Genomic DNA, 16,694 nt, shown 5'->3' on the forward strand with positions numbered 1-16,694 from the left:
TACATGTCTAACAAATGTTTAACTTATTTTAGTTATGCACAACTAATGACTAAAGTGTATGTATTTCTTAGATTGACGTGTTAAGTTTGATACAATTAGGTCGTTTCTATTTCAATAATAGTTTTGAACACTATAAAATGTCGATTTTCGAATATCGTATTAATAACTAATTATTTATTTTATTTTCCTCGTTAGATTACTCACTTTTATCTAATATAAATTTAAACTTTTCAAACAAAAAAATGGAAAATTAAGAGCTCAAATAATTGAAAAAAATAGTGAATTCATGTTTTAAGCATTTTTAAATATGTATTTGGGAATAAATTAAAAAGAATTCCAATTTAGAGAATTGCTTATGTTTGATAATAACTTATATTATAACTTTTGTGTAATTATTATTTTATAATATAATTTAGGATACTATAAATATTTTAATTTAACAAAAGTAAAATGGACTTATAACATGAATTACGCTTTCTCTATAAAATTAAATAATATATCAAAGTTTTTATATTTTTCTTAATTATTTTAAATTTTAAAATAAAAATTCCATAATAAACAGAACACAATTTATATATAAAAAAACATTTCTAAAATATTATAAACAAAGTATTTTTTAAATTAGTGATAAAACAAGATAAATTTTATATTTAAATGTCAAATAAATTTGACGTGAAATGTCGTATAGACAGCCGACCCTCTTTTTAACTATACTAGACTTTAAGGGTTAGTCTCCTTTGAAACATGCTGCACATCCACTCATCTGTTCGGATTAGATAGTCGAATTTGTCTCTCATCGATTATTTTCTCCTCTAAGAACCCTTCCAACCAAGTCACTCAATCGATTTTGTAAGATCGGCTAATTCAAAAGGGTGAATTTGGTCCAAAATTATTGAAACAAATCGCTTGCTTTATCGAAGATTCTTTACGGGGTCTTGGTTGACCTCTATTTTCACGCAAAAGACAATTGAAGTTTAACACTTCAGTGTCAACCATTAAGTAATGATTGTGTTAAGTCAACAATTTATTAGTAAAATAATAGTTCGAAACAAGCCAGAGTTTTTGTTTCCATAATATAATTAAATAATAATTATTATAGGGTACAAAATTGATAATATATAAAAAATAATAATATTAGAGGTACATTTTTATTAAAATATGTGGAGTAATTAAATTTAAATTTGTGCGAAAATTGATATTATTAAAATGAGTGAGTTTAGGAATGTTTTTGTATTTAAATTAATGGCGAATTAATAGATTAGTAAGGAATTTAGGGGTAAAATTGGGATTTCACCGCCGAAATTGAACCGATTTTCAAGCTTGGGTAGAAACAAAATGGCGCCAATTGGTCCCGCGAGTTTCAAATTAAAATCAACAAATTTTGAAGAGAAAAATCATTTCTCCATGAATCAGATGTTGATTGTGTTCTGAATCCTTTGATTGGAGCGAAACTGGAGCCATGGAGAATTCGAGCCTCTCCGATTCACAGGTATTGCTTTCTTCTACTTGCGAATTCGCTGTTGTTTACTGATTTCCATTTTGTGTTTGGTTCCTGCGAAAATATGAGGAATTACAAGCATCTTTTGCGGGAGAATTTCGTGTTTACTGATATGATAATTCCAATGATTTGTTTAATTCGAGTTAGCGAATTTGCAGCAGCTTAATAGTGCAATCTTAGATTCAAATTTCTACTTCTAACCCTTTCGTTTGCATTTTTTTATTTCTTTATGGCTATAGGTTCTGGATTCTTCGTTCTCGCATTCGCCATCTTCAGGTTCGTACGCTTCTCCCTGATTTATCGATTTAATGTGTGTTTGGATGTTGAGAAAATGCAGGAAAGAAAATTATGGCACATGACGATAGTGAACTTAAGTAGGATTTTGAACAAGTTTATGAGTTTTTGAGTGAGGATATAGTTGGACTCACTTTAATTTGTTTGTTAATTTCCATCAGAACCGCCTGATATCAGGAACTGGTTCTCGAGCTATGTATACGAATCCCCCGAACTTGATTCAAATGACAATTTTGGAGATTCCATTTCGAGGGAGAGAGAATTTGGGGTTGAGGAGGATGAGCAAACAGCATGCGAGGAAAATGGAATAATTGGAGAAAACATTGGTGAATCTAGGGATGTTACAAAGATTGATGAAGAAGAAGCGGCTGAGAAGCTTCCCGGAGCATGGATTTCTCTGAAATGCACTTCACTGAAAGATCATCGCGAAAGCCAGCCTTTAGGCATGGTATACAAACTTCTCTTCGTTTCAACTACTCTGTTCTTCAATTAATTTCAAAATAAGTAATTGCTTACAATTTGGTGGCTAGATCTCCCACCTAATCCTTGAACTTCTGTCACTTTTTTTTGTTGGATTATTCAATCAACACAAGACATGATGCGACTAAAAGAAAATTTCAATTGTTCATTAGCCAAATTTTAAAGGTCTTAATCGGCTATAGAAATAGTTTAAGGGATCAAGTAATGTAGAAACTTAGACTTAGTTAGACGATGATTTTCTGTTTGGTTTTTCGTTTGTTCTAAAGAATTAAGGTTATTTACAAATATTTTGTGTTCTTCCATTTTAAAAGTTCTTTAAAGAAGACATCGTTAGAAATTAGGTTATTGACAGTATAATTATTAGTAAACAATTTTACTTCTCAAACTAGAAAACTAAAATCAAAAGTATTGTTGAATAAACCATAAAATACTTCTGGGTCTTCTGAATTTGATCTTTTTATGTAATGAGAGCTCAAAATTGTTAACGTCTAACAGTTAATTTCTCTGTTTTTATTTTTATGTTAGAATCAAGATTCATGGTGCTCCCAGTCGCTTCTGTCAGGTTTGTACCATTCTCTCTGGAATTCAATTTGCCAATAAAAATCAATATTCTATCCTTAAACTAACAGTTAATTTCTCTGTTTTTCTTGCTCAATTAATCGATACGAGATTCGATGAGAGGATCCGTTCTATTACGCCTTTATATAATTCTAAAAGAACACCCAACGCACAGATGATCTCAGGGTCAACCGTGTCAAAATATAATATATAAGTCGTAGGACTAGAAATATTTAAAACTGGGATTTCCCAACCCTTTAAAATTGTTAACGTCTAACAGTTAATTTCTCTGTTTTTATTTTTATGTTAGAATCAAGATATAAAATTTGAACTTGTGACAAAACACAAGGACAATGACTGATTTTTTGCTTTGCTTTTTCATCAGAGCCTCCTGATGTTGGGAAGTGGTTTTCAAGTTATGTATATGAATCCCCTACACTGAATCTAAGCCAGGAATTTGGATATTGTGAAAGCGAGAAAACTGGGTTGGACCATGAAATGGAAGAGACTCAGGAGAATGTTAGAAAAACCAAAAATGGAGGTGAAATAGTAGAGTTGAACCTGTTCGAAAAATGCAATGGCAATTCCAGGGGCAACAGGCTAAACAATAGGCCTCTGAGCGAGGTACAATTTTTCATCTTTTTTCTACGGGCTGTTCTTAGCATGTTCTTAGACCGAAAACACAACTTCTCATTGAACGCTATTATAAATAGTGTAACCGCTCAAGTTTTTAGACTTTTATCTTTAAGCTTCCCCTCAAAGTTTTTGAAACGCATCTAGTAGTGAAACGTTTCTACACTTATAAGCAATGCTTCATTCTCCTCTGTACCTACACATATCACTTTAAAGATGTGTGAACAATCCTCTTCTAATTTGGGGAGGAGAATGAAGCATTCTTATAATAAGGGTGTAGAAACTTCTCCTACCAGACGCGTTGTAAAAACCCTGAAGAGAAGCCGAAAGGAAAACAAATCTCATTTCTGTTGGGGAGGAGAATGAAACATTCTTATAATAAAGGTGTAGATGCGCTTTAAAATTTTTGAGGAGAAGTCCGAAAAGAAAAGCTCAAAAAAGACAATATCTGCTAGTGGTGGGCTTGAGCTATTACTAATGATATTAGAGTCAGACACTAGGCGATGGGGCTCCGAAGGAGAGTGGATTATGAGATCCCACGTCGATTGGGGAGGAGAACGAAACATTCTTTGTAAAGGTGTGGAAACCTCCTAGCACACATATTTTAAAACCTTGAGTAGAAGCGGAAAGCGTTTGTATTCTTTGTTAACATTGACTTGGTAATGAACTGATAGTTTTTCTCATTCATGCTAAAGATCATCCCCATGTCAAAATCTTAATCACTGTTACAAGTTTGAAGCTGGATGACGCTTCTCTGATTGTTTCTTTCAAGTCATTTCCATTTCTTTTTATTAGTTTGATAAGATCTCAACTGTTCTCAGCAGAATTTGTTCTCTGATAAAACTTGGGAGAAAGACCCAAAAGAGAAAAGTGTGGGAACCAACGAAATCAGTTCAACCAAAGACTCTCAATGTAAGTTGCAAGAGAAAGTTTCACAAGAGAATGGTTCTGTGCCACTGCACATAAATAGAAGCTCAAATGATGAAAACAAGAAGCCTACAACTCATACAAATTCGATCCATAAGATTGATCTCATCCTGGAAAGTTCTGAAAATGATGAACAGTTAATAAGAGAACCAATTGTTGTAAGCAACAACAAAGAAAACAAAGAGAAGGGAGTTTCAGAAGATGGTTTTATTACAGCAAGAAAGCGTGAATTTTCTGAAGAAACTTGCAAGAAATCAGTGGAAATGCAAGAAAACTACAAGGATAAAGAGGTAGGAAGTGGTTTTGGTTGTTTAAGAAGAAAGGCATTGAGAGACAAAACCAATTATGAACACTCTGATATGGTAGAGATCATTGGGAAATGGAGTTGTCCTCAGAAGAGTAAGCCGAGTCGTGGACCGCCATTGAAGCAGCTTCGACTAGAACGATGGGTTCACAAGAACTTGGCTCAGTCATAGAGGGATTCAAACTCAAGACAGAGGTATCCGTGTAATAGCTCCAAATGGCAAGACCCTTCAACTTTGCACTTCCAACCTTTGGGTTTCTTCTATTGTAAATGGATTTTGGCTTGCAGATTTGGGTGAGGATATGTTCAATTCTACTTTGATTTGTCTTAGAGTAGGTTGTAAGGGTGAGATGATATTGTCCATTTTGAGTATAAACTCTCATCATCCAATACCTCCCCTCGAATAAAGTACGTCTTCCCTATTCTAGGGTCCTAGTCATTTTTAACTGTTACCAATCTATTGGCACGATTGAGTTTAGGGTATGACTCTATACCATGTTAGATGACTCTCTACAATAGTATGATATTGTCCACCTTGAATATAAACTCTAATGGTTTTGCTTTGGACTTCCCAAAAGGCCTCATACCAATAGAGAATGTATTCTTTGATTATAAACTCATGATCATTCCCTAAATTAGTCGATGTGGGACTTTCATCATCCAACAGTAAGATCTCCCACCGCCAGAACCTAGGACATGGTTCAATGAAAAAATTGCCTCGTCATAATAGGCGGGTTGGTTTCTTTGTGGCCGCCGAAAGATTTCCAAAAGCTCGAGTATGATTTTCTCTTCTTTCTGTGGAGATTCCTCTCTAAGTTCTTTTCACAGTTGCATGAAGTGGGTCAACCTCTTTTTGGGTTCAGCCAAACACTTTTTTTTTTTTTTTTTTTTTGCGGAGCGATTCGAAAACTTATTACTCTTATCTAATCTTCTTGATTTCGAGTGGATAGAAGATGAAAAGTTCATCTCAAGTTAGTGGTACCTATGTTGACTTTTTTTTTTTTTTTCTTTTTAGCTCAACCACAAGTCTGGTAAGAATTCATATTTCTAACAAAAACATAATATCTTAGTTAGTTCAACTATATTTAAATTTAACTTAGTTAGTTCAACTATATTTAAATTTGACAAGTTATTTATTAATTTTTATATATAAGATAAATTTGTGCTTAACTTAGATTCTTTATTATCGATTATAAGTTGATGAACTACTATCTAATAGTAACCAATTAATTGTTAAATCCAGATTTATGAATCTTGATTTGAATTTTAGGCATGAGTAATGAGTGTTATATGAACATGATTTTCAACAATGGAATGATATTGTCTATTTTAAGTATAAGTTCTAGTACCTTTGGTTTGGGCTTCCCAAAAAGTCTCACTCCAATGGACAGTATTCCTAAACCCATGATAATTCGTTGAATCAGGGGACTTTCAACCAACAATGGGCATTTTAAAATTAAATTTTAAGGTATTTTTGGAATAAAGTATAATTACCATAGTAATAGTATTTTTGAATTTTTTAAATTTAAAGTATTTTTTTTTTAAGTATTAACTATATTTTTTATTTTTTAGTTTTTAATTTAAGGTATTTTTTTTTAATTATTTATTAAAAATTTAAGGATACATCCAATTCGCCCTCATTCTTCACTCTCTCTGCTTTGCGATCGTCGTTTTGTATAAAGTATGGGGGCATTCAGAGTTCTGTGCGGAAAGCTGATCAACCTCAGAACCCAACTCCATCATTCACCTCAGAACCTTTCGATTCCGGCCACCCTGCTCTGCCGTACATTTCCGACCTCCAACTCTTCCAAGGGCCTTAGATCGTTCTCACATCCATGGCGGTACACTCGTTGCAGAACTCTCATTTTGGAGTCGGTGTTTTCTGAGTCTGTCCGTCTTCACCGACTTTCAGACTCCGATTCTGGTAAGTTCTGAGATGAGGATATGTATGTCTTTTTTTTAATTTTGTTGTGCGATATGCTTTAATAGTCTGCGATCAATGGTGATGTGCTTGGGTTATTTAGATTGCTGCGGTTTAAGGATTTTGTTGTGATGTCTCAATTCGATTCCGAAATTGGTAGTTTATGGTTTGGTGCTTAAGTAATAAGTAATATTCCCTTGTATGTCCATTTGAGAGGTGCGTTCGCACTCTAGCGGGGCATTTGTTCTAACCAAGCGAACAAGTCAGCGGTGAGAAATTTGGACGTCGTGGACAATGTTGATGTATGTTTGGGCCTCGAGTCACGTTGCAAGAAAAGGTTTAAGAGACGTGAGCGAAGAAATACATTTGAAAACGATTTGAAGAATTGAAGAAAACAACGTTATATAACTCAGGGTAGGAAAAAGTGACAACTAGTCATATCCCCCTATAGTACATTTTGGGGCATTTTAGCCCGTGCCGGGTGTAGACATGGTTTTGGTGAACGGTCATAAACCCCTGTATTGACTCTGGTAAAGGCCTATCTAGGATGAAAGTATGTAAAAGGGGTTTGGAACGGACATGCAACCATGGACAACATGTCCCGGACAAGTAAGACTGGGACATCTTTCATGCGGCCATAGATAATACACCTTGGACAAGCATGACCATGACATCCGGCTTCATAATCTTGATAACATACGCCAATTGGATTTGAGATGGAACTATATATTTATCTAATACGGTATCAAAGTCGCTGCACGTGTACCCCTTACTTAAAGAGCTTAATTTTTATTCTAGAATTGATGGGATTGTCTGCAGAGTATGGGAGATTTAGAGTATGTTTGGATCAACGTCTCAAGTGATTTTGAAGGGCTAAAAATGGTTTCTTCAAAATTTTAGAGAAACACTTTATGAAATAACTATATCGGTTCAAAATCATTTTTTTCTTCATTTGTAGTTCTATAATAATTTCCTTTCAAGTTTCTGGAGTGTTCATGGGCTGCTTGAGTTATATTTGAATGCAAATCCACTTGGGTTTATCAATGGCAGGTATTGTTGAGGTACATTTAGCCAGGCCTGAGGTGAAAAATGCCATTGACAAGGATATGCTGAGGGGACTGCGTCATGCCTTTGAATCTGTTGATAGCGATCCATCTGCCAATGTTATGATGATCTGCAGCTCTGTCCCAAAGGTGTTTTGTGCAGGTGCCGATTTGAAGGTATTCTTGTTTATATCTAACACTTCAACTCTCTCATTGTGATATAGTCTTTAACTTCTTTTCCCCCTCAATTCATTCTTTTAAGTAAAGGAACGTAAGAAGATGACTGCATCAGAAGTTCATTCCTATGTCACCTCACTGCGTTCTGCATTCACATTTTTGGAGGTAGATTGTTATTATCTACAGGCCTACCTGCTTTTACATTCTATGATTTATTTACATCATGTATGAACAAGGATGTCTTGACAAGTATACAATGCATCAGTTGAGATGCACTTGACTACATCAGTTATCATCGATATTCCGTCCATGATCTTTCGTGGCTGATGCTAGTAAACTTTAAGCGCTTTCTAAGTAATAAAGAATTAAAGGGTTTAGTGTGAGATCCCATTTCGGTTGGGGAGGAGAACGAAACACCCTTTATAAGGGTGTGGAAACCTCTCCCTAGTAGATGCGTAATGGGGAAGCCCAAAAAGGACAGTATCTGGATGAGCACCGGTTTCGCTGTATAACTCTGAAAGACACGTTTTAAAAACCTTGAGGGGAAGCCTGAAATGGAAAGCCCAAAAACGACAGTATCTGCTAGTGGTGGGCTTAGGCCGTTACATTTAGGGAGCTCAAGTCATAGTGGCCACTCAAGATAGAATTTAAGATCCTATGAGTTACCTTGACAACTAAATGCAGTAAGGTTAGACGATTGTCATGTGAGAATAGTCGAGTCAGGTACAAGTTGGCCCAAACGCTCACGGATATTTTTTTAAAACTTCCCTTTTTTCATCATGAATCTAGTTTTCAGCTGACTTAATCTAAATTTATTTTATTCAGGGACTGTGTATTCCTACTATTTCAGTTATTGAAGGAGCAGCGTTCGGTGGTGGACTTGAAATGGCTCTTGCATGTGATCTTCGGATATGTGGTAATTGAGTTCTTTACTAGAACGTCTTGCTGTATTGGAGTTATTGTAACTCTGATCGTTAAACCATGATCCAGGGGAAGATGCCAAGCTCAGTTTGCCAGAAACCGGACTGGCTATAATTCCTGGGTATGTAGTAAATACTTATTTATATATACGGTCACATATGACGTTTTGAGAGCTCACTTGAGGCCAGTAGAAGGAAGCCTGCATGCATATTGAAGTTCCATAGTTCTATTACTTAGTATAAACATTAAACTGTTGGTGGTGGAAGCTGGATGAGACTCTTCCTAAGACTATTTTTCAGACCTCTCACTTCCTCTTTTCTACGTGAGATCTCACGTTGGTCGGAGAGGAGAACGAAACATTCCTTATATGGGTGTGGAAACCTCTCCCTAGCATATGCGTTTTAAAACTGTGAGGTTGATGATGATACGTAACGGGCCAAAACGGACAATATCTTTTAGCGGTGGGCTTGGGTTGTTACGAATGGTATCAGAGCCAGACACCAGGTGGTGTGCCATCGAGGACTTCAGGCCCCAAGGGGGGTGGATTATGAGATCTCACATGAGTTGGAGAGAAGAACGAAGCATTTCTAATAAGGGTGTGGAAACCTCTCCCTAGCATACGCGTTTTAAAACCGTGATGTCGACGACAATACTGTGATGTCCCACATTGGTTGTGGAGGAGAACAAACCACCATTTATAAGGGTGTGGAAACCTTCCCCTAGCAGACGTGTTTTAAAGCCTTGAGGGGAAACCCGAAAGGAAAAGCCCAAAGAGGACAATATCTGCTAGCGGTGGATCTGGGGCGTTACAGATACATAACGGGCCAAAGTGGACAATATCTGTTAGTGGTGTGCCAGCGAGGACGCTAGGCCTCCAAAGGGGGTGGATTGTGAGATCCCACATTGGTTGGAAAGGAGAACAAAGCATTCCTTATAAAGGTGTGGAAACCTTTCCCAAGCAGACGCGTTTTAAAACTGTGAGACTGATGACAATCCGTAACAGGCCAAGGTGGACAATATCTGTTTGTGGTGGGCTTGAGCTGTTACATGACACGAAGGTTGTCCTGTATGCACGAGCAGATTACACCTTCTAAACATGTTTTCTCTCAGGGCAGGTGGGACTGCAAGGCTCCCCAGGCTTGTTGGGAAATCAATAGCAAAGGAACTTATATTCACTGGTCGTAAGGTCAGTAGCAGAGATGCTCTATCTATAGGTATGATTGCCAGTTTTTATAAAGCTTAAGTTCAGTGTTTTATTGAGTTAAGGATAAGAACATAAATTTCCCGCCTTAGGTCTTGTCAATTACTGCGTCCCTGCTGGTGAAGCTTATGCAAAGGCACTGGAAATTGCCCAAGAGATAAATCAGAAGGTAATTAGAACATTAATATAATTATCTTTCTGGCTATGTTTGCTTTGTCCAGTGACGTATCGACGTCAGCCTCACAATTTTAAAACGTGTCTATTAGGGAGAGGTTTCTACGCCTTTATTAGAAATGTTTCGTTTCGTTCTTCAACCAATGTAGGATCTCACAATCCACCCCCTTGGGGGCTCAGCGTCCTCGCTGGCACACCTATTGTGAGACCCACATCGGTTGGAGAGCGAATGAAACATTCCTTAAGGGTGTGGAAACCTCTCTCTAACAGACACATTTTAAAACCGTGAGGTTGACGGTGATACGTAACGGGCTAGAGCGAACAATATCTATTAGCGGTGGGCTTGAGTTGTTATAAATGGTATTAGAGTTAGACATTGAGCGGTGTGCTAGCGAGGACGCTGAGCCCCCAAGAGGGGTGGACTATGAGATCCCACATCGGTTGGAGAGGGGAACAAAACATTCCTTTCAAGGGTATGAAAACCTCTCCCTAACAGACGCTTTTTAAGACCATGAGGCTGACGGTGATATGTAATGGGCCAAAGTAGACAATACCTATTAGCGGTGGGCTTGAGCTCTTATAAATGGTATAAGAGTCAGACACTAAGTAGTGTGCCAACGAGGACGCTTAGTCCCTAAGGGAGGTGGATTGTGAGATCTCTCATCGATCGAAGAAGGGAACGAAACATTCCTTATAAGAGTGTAAAAACCTCTCTCTAACAGACGCGTTTTAAAACTGTAATGAGCCAAAGCAAACAAGACTTATTTGGTAGATCACAAAATGCCTAGAATCCAATACCCAAGTAATTGTTGAGTAATGTATGAGAGTAACTATTGAGTAATGTATTAACAGGGTCCACTAGCAATCAAGATGGCGAAGAAGGCGATCGACGAGGGGCACGAGGGAGACCTGGAATCAGCCATGGAAGTAGAAGATGAATGTTACAAAGAACTCTTAGACACGAAAGATCGCTTGGAAGGATTGACAGCATTTGCCGAGAAGCGCAAGCCGAGATATCGAGGAGAATAGATAGGTAACCAATTGTTGTTTCCTCAATACAATATGGTTGCCTCTGATCTTCATTTAACGTTCTAAAATACAAGAATTAATGCAAGCTTTTCTGTAGCGTAGGTACCTGAAATGAGAGAAAGCTTCAGAAGGTGTACCAGTTCAGGTTGTTTATGTATTAGTAATGCTATAATAAGCAGCGTTGCATAGCCTAGTGCTGCACTCAGTGATATCTATGTCCTGAAATTTAGAAGTGTTCTCTCTGGTGGGGCTGGTTTGGAGTGCAAGTTGAAACCGACAAAACCGATGAACCCGAGTATAAAATGGGTTTGGTTCGACTTTGATTCAGCTCGGTTTCATCGATTTTGTTGGTTTAAACTTTGCTCTTAACCTCAAGAAAATGAGTAAATATCAATTAAATTAGGCGTCTATTTAACACCTAATTAAAAATTTAGAGTTTAATTGGTTCAAATTAAATACTTATTAAATATTTTTTTAATTAGACTCAAATTGTTAATTCATGTTTTTTTTCAATTAATGATTTATTATGCTAAAAATCTTCCTAAATTATTGAAAATTAAAATGAAATACGATTTTTACTTAAAAATATTATTATCGCTAAATATTTTATTTTAAAAATACTTTTTAAACGTTTTCATTTAAAATTATTAATTGTGGTATTTTTTTAATTTTGCTTTTTAGTCAGTGTATTATTAAAATATTAAAAGTGTACAGTTGGAGAGTATTTTTTTTATATATTAATTTAGCCTGTTGAAAATTTGGATTCTTTCCCTTTAAATTTTACTTTATTTTAAGTTATATCTTTCCATATACTTTTTCTTTGTTTTTGTTTAATTATTATTATTATTATTTTAGTTAAATTAATAAAAATAACTAACTTTTTTTTAAAGTTTTGGAAATGTTTAGTATTTTATTTCAAAAAAATATTCTTTAATTTTAAATTTTTTTATTAAAATTCTTCAACTTTTTAAAAACAATTAAAAAACTAATTTTATCCTTAAAATTTTAAAAGTAGCATTAATACCTTTCATCTTTATAAAAAATAATTTTTAATTTTTTTTTTATTGTCAATAAATAGGTGAAAGTCGTCAACACCTCAATATTTTAATGTTATTTTTAAAAAAATTAATGAGTATTTTTTAAACATTGTAACGAATAATTTTTAATTGTTAAATTTGTTATTAATTAAAATTTTAAAAGTAAAAGAATATTTTTTTAAAACAAAGTATTACCGATTTTCATGTAAAATTAAGGGTTTTTTTTTTTATTTTTTTATTTTTTTATTTTTATTAAAGTTTAAGGATATTACCGAAACTTTTGAAGGTTTATGGGTATTTTTGAGACAAAATACAAAATTTAAGAGTTTTTTTTTTTTTTTTTAAAGTTTAATAGTTTGAAATCTAAACCCCTATCTTGGGCTCATGGGCCTACAATTAAGCTATTTGGGCCATGAGCCTTATTACTGTGTTTCTTAGTGAGCTGGTTTCCAGGCCCATTAACAAATCTATATATAAGACCGAGACTGCCAAATGTTGCGTCGTCTCCAAGTTAGATTGATTCCCCAACTGAGCATTGGAAGAACTGATTCCATTTCTGTAATCGGAGTGTGTTACAAGCTCACCTGACGACAATGGCTTCTGTGGACCAAAGCTCTTCAGCTAAGCGTTGGCTTCCTCTCGAAGCTAACCCTGATGTTATGAACCAGGTATAGGTACTTTCGTTTTGTTCTGATTTGGCTTCTAGATTCGAGTTCTGGTTAGTGGAAAGAGGATTGGAAGGGCGATTCTCAACTTTTCTTGGGATGGGATGTATTTCAGTATCTCCGCATTTTCTTGGTGTATCTATACGGTTTTCGTGCCTGTTTGTTCATGCTGTTTCTTATTGCTGATTTGTGTGAGCGATCTGTATTCTGTTGAAGTGAGAGAGAAATCTGGGAGGAGATATAGAGAATTTCTTCAATTTTTTTGGTTATCATTTTGATTTGGTCATCCGAATGAATGATTTTTGACTATTTGGGGCTTTCTCGTTCAGGTCAAATCGCCTGTTTGACTAACTGAGATGTTTTTATGCGTGCTGTATACTCTGTTAGCCAGTTGAATTTCTTAGTTTATCTTGATAAGGATGGTGTGGCCATGTTATTGGAATCACGGCTACTTTTGAAGTGATCGTTTTCTTTTCCTTCCTTTCAAATAATGTTTTGCTACAAAAAAAGTATAAACCAAATTGCTGCTTGATTTTAGAAGATAATAACATCATCAAGTTTCCATATATCCTCTAATGTTCGGCAAACTTCTGTTTTGTTATTCCAAAGTTCCTTTGGGGTCTTGGTCTTCCAGAAGATGAAGCAGAGTGCAATGATGTTTATGGCTTGGATGAAGAACTCTTGGACATGGTGCCTAAGCCTGTACTGGCGGTGGTGTTTCTTTATCCCATAACTCAAAAGGTTTGCTTACAGATAAAGTTCAGTTTTAATGATGTTTATGAGTTTGAAGAATTCCCTTGACATAAAACGAAGAAAATAGTTTTTCATTTTCTAAACGTTTTAATGTTTTCAGTGTAAAGACGAGAGGCTTCAACAGGAAGAAGATGCAAAGAATGTGAGTATGAGAATTGACAAGTTAAGCAAGTGTTTTCAGTCCTCTTTATATTATGACATGCCAAGAGGCTGAATTGTTTAGATACGTTTTCCCCTCTAGATTAGGATGTTACTTGGTGTTTGTCCAATGTGTGTTCTGTCTGTTGTGACGTGTTTAAGATTTTCCATCTGCAAATCAGGAAACACGTTTTTCAGTCTGTCGTAACTTGTTTAAAATTCTGTCTGGTTGCATACTCTAGCATGGACAATCCAGTTTTGGTGCATGTTATTGGATTATTTTGAATAACATTGTCAAAACGTTTTATATCCGTGCAAGTGTTATCTAATAATAAGGCTGTTTTGTTTCTGTTGTGATTCTAGGATTATAGTGATCGAGTATACTTTATGAAACAAACTGTTGGCAATGCCTGTGGAACTATTGGACTTCTTCATGCCATAGGGAACATTACTTCGGAGATTAAGCTTTGTAAGTACTGAGAGATGCTAGTCAATTTGACGCTCTGAAATATATTTCTTCGGATCATGTAGCATTGTGATCCTCTACCTTTTGCTCAGGGGTCTTCTGTCTTGTATCTGTACATGTAAAGTAGAGAATTGGTCATTTAAGGAGTGAAGAAAACTATCTATCATCGAAAATAAGCAGAACATGAATTAAATATGAAAGTGAAACGAAGAATTATTCTGCAGGGTCATTCGTATGTTTAATTTGGTGATCATGTCCTGGTTTACCATGGAGGTTTAATCATGTTGATCAAGTTGAGTCCTGTGGCTGGTCACAATAATTCTACTATAATCACGTTGATCAAGTTTATCAGTCTCTTTACTTGTCTGCATGTTCTGGTGATTCCTGAGTGATTACTGCACTGCTGTTATGATATTCTTTCAGTTCTAGTACATCTTATTTTTCTTTTCTTTTTTCTTTTTTTAACTTGATTGCTTTGTCTTTTTTTTAAGCCGAGGGATCGTTCTTGGATAGGTTCTTCAAGTCTACCAAAAGCATGGATCCGATGGAGGTTGTATTTATAAACCCATGCTTCTATCACACACCCGTTCTACTTCCCCACCCCACCACCACCCAAAAATTTTCGTATACAGAAAAGGACGAACATATCAAGAAACGCAAGGAATAAAACACATTATTTATCGATCCTTTCCTTTGTCCAGTTGATGCTTACCCATAATATTTTTCCTTTTGCTTCTAATAGTTGTATGTTGTTCATTTTGATAGCGTGCAGTATTTCTTGGGGAAGACAGAGAAATGGAAGTTGCACATTCGGTAGCAGCAAATGCTGGTGATACGACGGTTAGTATCGTTTCAAGTTTACTGAATAATGGTGGAGAAGAGTTTTCTTTTTTCTTGTTTTCTTTGAGTATATTTAGAATAGATAGATACCTTATCGAGGCTGCGTTCAGCACGTAAGAGTGAACCTTCAGCCATTGTCTTGTTTTTTCAGATAAAGCTTTGACAGGCTGACAGCTATCCTCTGCTGATAGGAATTTCTTTCATTTACCTCCGCAACAAATTAGAGAATTTAATAATTAAATTGTAGATGATCAGTGAAAATGGATGATTTTTGAAAGTTCAAGATCTAACAACATGAGTTGGTTGTATAATAGAGGAAAAAGTAGATGAGAGATTGTATGAACATAAAATGCATTCACTGGAACGATGCTCGTTATTTCTCCCTGTATATGAATACGCGTATACGTGCTGGCTTATCTTTTCTTATTTGGCTCATCTTTCCTTCTCATCATTACATACAGGCTCCAGAAAAGGTCGATACTCACTTTATCTGCTTCTCATGTGTGGACGGTAAACACTTCTTAGAGCTCTCTCTCTAAGGAAAAAAATTATTTTCTTTGGAGTCCACAATGAATTGGGTCATCAAATTTTTAAGAAATGATCTAATCTACAGTATCCTAATTATACAGGTATACTTTATGAGCTCGATGGGATGAAGTCGAAGCCAATATCACACGGTGCATCATCACCGGATACTCTATTACAGGTAAATAATTGCTCTGAATATTATCCTGGTTTGTTTTAGCCAGTTATGTTTATTGTCCTGTTTGAATCGCCTTGCATGTTTATCTCGATTTGCCAATGAATCATACCCAACAAAATATTACTCTTCTGTTCTCTGCATTTAATGAAATGATTGATGAAACCACAGGATACAGCCAAAGTCATAAAAGACATAATCTCGAAAAATCCCGACTCGCTGAGATTCAATGTCATTGCCATTTCAAAGAAAGTCGGGGATGCATCTTAAGGCGACCAGGTTTGATCTGATTTAGTCTTTGCATCAATGAACAAGTCCTACGCGTAATTATCGCTTTACGTAGATGCGTCTATGAGAAATCTGTTGAGTTTAACACACGAAACTGTTTTTACCTGAGATGAAGGAAGTGTTTAGTATTTGCATCAAACTGTGTTTTGTGTGGTTTCTGAATTTGCTAATGACTATAGAGAAGTTGTTCATTGCTTTGGTATGCAAGGTGATATTGATTGAGTCTAAAATTAGTATTAAGTTCTGAATCTGAATATTAGGAGTTAGGTTTTGACCTTTGAGGTTTTGAAAATTGGTATTTTGCTTTCTTGGAATACAAATCTTATGAAAACATCTATAAACATCCGTAGATGACTTTCTGAGATCATAGCTCAAGTTTGAAACTGTAATGGCCCAGATCCACCGTTAGCAGATATTGTCCTCTTTGTCCTCAAGTCCTCAAGTCTATTAGGGGAAGGTTTTCACACCTTTATAAATGTTGGTTTGTTCTCTCCAACCAATGTGGGCCATCACAATCCACCCCCTTTGGGGCCAGCGTCCTCGCTGGCACTCTTTCCTTCCTCCAATCGATGTGGGACCGCCCCCAAATCCACCCTCCTTTGGGGTCAGCGTCCTTACTTGCACACCGCCTCGTGTCTACTCCCCCT

At 35.9% G+C, this 16,694-nt stretch overlaps 3 protein-coding genes across 8 annotated transcripts; all 3 read left to right on the plus strand.

Moving 5' to 3' along the window:
* The first annotated feature begins 1,357 nt into the window (after nt 1–1,357).
* Nucleotides 1,358–5,261, plus strand: LOC111809611 (uncharacterized). Of its 2 annotated transcripts, none has more exons than XM_023695953.2 (6): nt 1,358–1,489; nt 1,738–1,774; nt 1,954–2,240; nt 2,798–2,834; nt 3,216–3,454; nt 4,285–5,261. In XM_023695953.2, exons 1-6 carry the CDS (start codon nt 1,460–1,462, stop codon nt 4,864–4,866), a joined length of 1,212 nt encoding a protein of 403 aa, XP_023551721.2. In that variant the 5' UTR covers nt 1,358–1,459; the 3' UTR covers nt 4,867–5,261. The 2 variants fall into 2 exon arrangements, with proteins under 2 accessions (XP_023551721.2, XP_023551722.2); XM_023695954.2 differs by having other exon boundaries at nt 4,288–5,261.
* A 1,064-nt stretch (nt 5,262–6,325) lies between these two features.
* On the plus strand, nt 6,326–11,605 carry LOC111809612 (putative enoyl-CoA hydratase 2, mitochondrial). 5 transcript variants are annotated; one of them, XM_023695956.2, is made up of 9 exons: nt 6,327–6,618; nt 7,666–7,835; nt 7,926–8,000; nt 8,661–8,751; nt 8,826–8,877; nt 9,867–9,970; nt 10,050–10,126; nt 10,984–11,164; nt 11,258–11,605. In XM_023695956.2, the coding sequence occupies exons 1-8, from the start codon at nt 6,378–6,380 to the stop codon at nt 11,158–11,160; spliced, it is 987 nt and encodes a 328-aa protein (XP_023551724.2). In that variant the 5' UTR covers nt 6,327–6,377; the 3' UTR covers nt 11,161–11,164; nt 11,258–11,605. The 5 variants fall into 5 exon arrangements, with proteins under 5 accessions (XP_086973763.1, XP_023551724.2, XP_023551725.2 ...); XM_023695957.2 differs by having other exon boundaries at nt 8,661–8,748; nt 11,263–11,605; XM_023695955.2 differs by having other exon boundaries at nt 6,328–6,618; nt 11,263–11,605.
* A 1,075-nt stretch (nt 11,606–12,680) lies between these two features.
* On the plus strand, nt 12,681–16,238 carry LOC111810879 (ubiquitin carboxyl-terminal hydrolase 3). Its single transcript, XM_023697699.2, has 9 exons — nt 12,681–12,865; nt 13,472–13,603; nt 13,716–13,757; nt 14,117–14,222; nt 14,711–14,769; nt 14,985–15,059; nt 15,521–15,569; nt 15,689–15,765; nt 15,931–16,238. Exons 1-9 carry the CDS (start codon nt 12,791–12,793, stop codon nt 16,027–16,029), a joined length of 714 nt encoding a protein of 237 aa, XP_023553467.2. The 5' UTR covers nt 12,681–12,790; the 3' UTR covers nt 16,030–16,238.
* Nucleotides 16,239–16,694: the final 456 nt, after the last annotated feature.

Source organism: Cucurbita pepo, chromosome 14, assembly GCF_057944985.1.
Source record: "Cucurbita pepo subsp. pepo isolate OVF chromosome 14, ASM5794498v1, whole genome shotgun sequence".
NCBI classification, from domain to species: Eukaryota; Viridiplantae; Streptophyta; class Magnoliopsida; order Cucurbitales; family Cucurbitaceae; genus Cucurbita; species Cucurbita pepo.